The sequence below is a fragment of the Eimeria tenella genome, genomic scaffold (genome assembly GCF_000499545.2).
Source record: "Eimeria tenella Houghton genomic scaffold, Eth_scaff3456, whole genome shotgun sequence".
Classification (NCBI taxonomy): Eukaryota; Apicomplexa; class Conoidasida; order Eucoccidiorida; family Eimeriidae; genus Eimeria; species Eimeria tenella.
Genome location: NW_013544425.1, coordinates 1 through 1,766, shown reverse-complemented (window position 1 = coordinate 1,766; position 1,766 = coordinate 1). Strand labels below are relative to the sequence as shown.

At 62.2% G+C, this 1,766-nt stretch overlaps 1 protein-coding gene across 1 annotated transcript; it reads right to left on the bottom strand.

Annotated features, from left to right (window-relative positions):
* Positions 1 to 87: 87 nt before the first annotated feature.
* On the bottom strand, positions 88 to 1,750 carry ETH_00043495 (uncharacterized protein; the record flags this gene model as incomplete). Its single annotated transcript, XM_013379520.1, has 3 exons — positions 88 to 1,109; positions 1,330 to 1,409; positions 1,595 to 1,750. Coding segments are annotated over 3 exons (1,258 nt in total), but the record flags the coding sequence as incomplete, so codon positions are not given.
* Positions 1,751 to 1,766: the final 16 nt, after the last annotated feature.

Sequence of the window (1,766 nt, the reverse complement as noted above, 5' to 3'; positions counted from 1 at the left end):
CTGGCCTGTTGGGGCCCCCCCCCCCTTTAGTACCTCTTTCGAGGCCCTTTCGGGGACTAATGGGGGGCCCCCTTCGGGTTTGGGGACTTCTTCTGTGCCTTTTGCTTCTCTTGCCAGTTTCGCTGTGAGAGCTGCCGCTGCTGCTCTCAGCTCTGTAGCTGCTGCTGCTGCTGCTGCTGCTGCTGCTGCTGCTGTTGGGGGTCGGCTGCGGCTTCATTCGGCGGGTCCCGTTGCGCCCCCTGAGGGACGGCGACCCCAGGTGGGCCCCCTGGGGGCCCCCCTGGGGGCCCCCGTGGGGGGCCCCCTGGGGCCCCTTTTTGGGAAGGTTGTTGTTGCTGCTGCTGCCATCAGGGTCACCTCTTGTGAACGCTGGGGGCCCCTCAAGAGCAGCAGCAGCAGCACGGGGCCCCAGGAGGTGGGGGGCCCCTATGCTTCTCCTTGGGGAGGAGCGAGAAGCAACAGCAGCAACAGCAGCAGCAGCAGCAGCTCCTGCTGCTGCTGCTGAGCTATACGGAGGCCCCGACTTTCGGGGGCCACCCCCCGTGCGGACGGGGGCCCCCCCTGTGGGCCCCCCATCTGCTGCTGATAGCGGGAAACCAGCAGCAGCAGCAGCAGCTGCTGCTGGTGCTGCAGCAGGCGCAGCGGCGGGCTTGTCTTGCGCCTGCTGCGCCCCTGCTGCTGCTGCTGCTGCTGCTGCTGCTGCTGGGAGCGGATCCCCAAGACCCCCCGGAGAGTCCAACAAGGGGGGCCCCTCGAGGTAGTCTGAGGGGGCCCCTGCTCCTGCATTCCGCGGAGAGCTGCATGCACTTAAAGACAAAGCTAGGGGGGCCCCTGACCCAAAGGGGGGCCCCTGGGGGCCCCCCCTGTAGCTCCACATTGGGGGGGCAAGAATGCCTGGGGAGACCAGGGCGTCTTCCGGGGCCCCACAGCCCTGCTGCTGCTGCTGCTGCTGCTGCTGCTGCTGCTGCTGCTGCTGCTGCTCTATCTGAAGGACTTGCTGCTGGAAGGGGCAGCAGCACAAATCCCGCTGCTGCAGCGGCAGCACGTCTCTGTAGGCAGTCCTCAAAATCCTCTCGAACTCGACCCGAAACAGCTCATCCACAATGCGGCTTCAGCAGCAGCAGCAGCAGCAGCAGCAGCACCAATGAATTTGGAAGCCAAACGCAATATCTATTATAGTAGAAGTTGAAACCGCGAAATGAACAAACACGCCAACTGCAGCGGCTGAGGTGTACAGACACCTCGGCCCCGTGGCTCAACGATGCCATGCAGCAGCCTGCAAACCCTAAATTAGGGTTTAGGGCTTGGGATTAAGACTTTGGGGCTTACTTGACAATTTGCTCAAAGGTGGGCCGCATGCGCGGGTCTGTTTCCAAGCATGCGAGCGTCAAGTTTACTAAGAAGGGATCCTGCAGACAAACCCGAAGCACTACACCCCAAGCCCCAAACCCTAAACCCTAAACCCTAAACCCTAAATCCGGTTTCTGTGCTTATTTCGCGCTGAGACGTCGTGCGCGGGTGGTTTTTGCGGGGCTGTGCGTGGGCCGTCGAGCCCAGGGGTTTAGGGTTTAGGGTTTAGGGCTAGGGTTTGTACTTGGTGTTTGAAAAGATGAAGACTGGTCTTGTACTTGGGCTCCGACAAAGCCTTCCAGTCCCTAAACCCTAACAGCCGAGCAGCAATAACTCCAAAGGCCCAAACATCCGCGGGGCGGTCGTAGGCGGCGGTGCGCTGCTCGGGGGCAATGTAGCCCTGCAGCAGCAGCAGC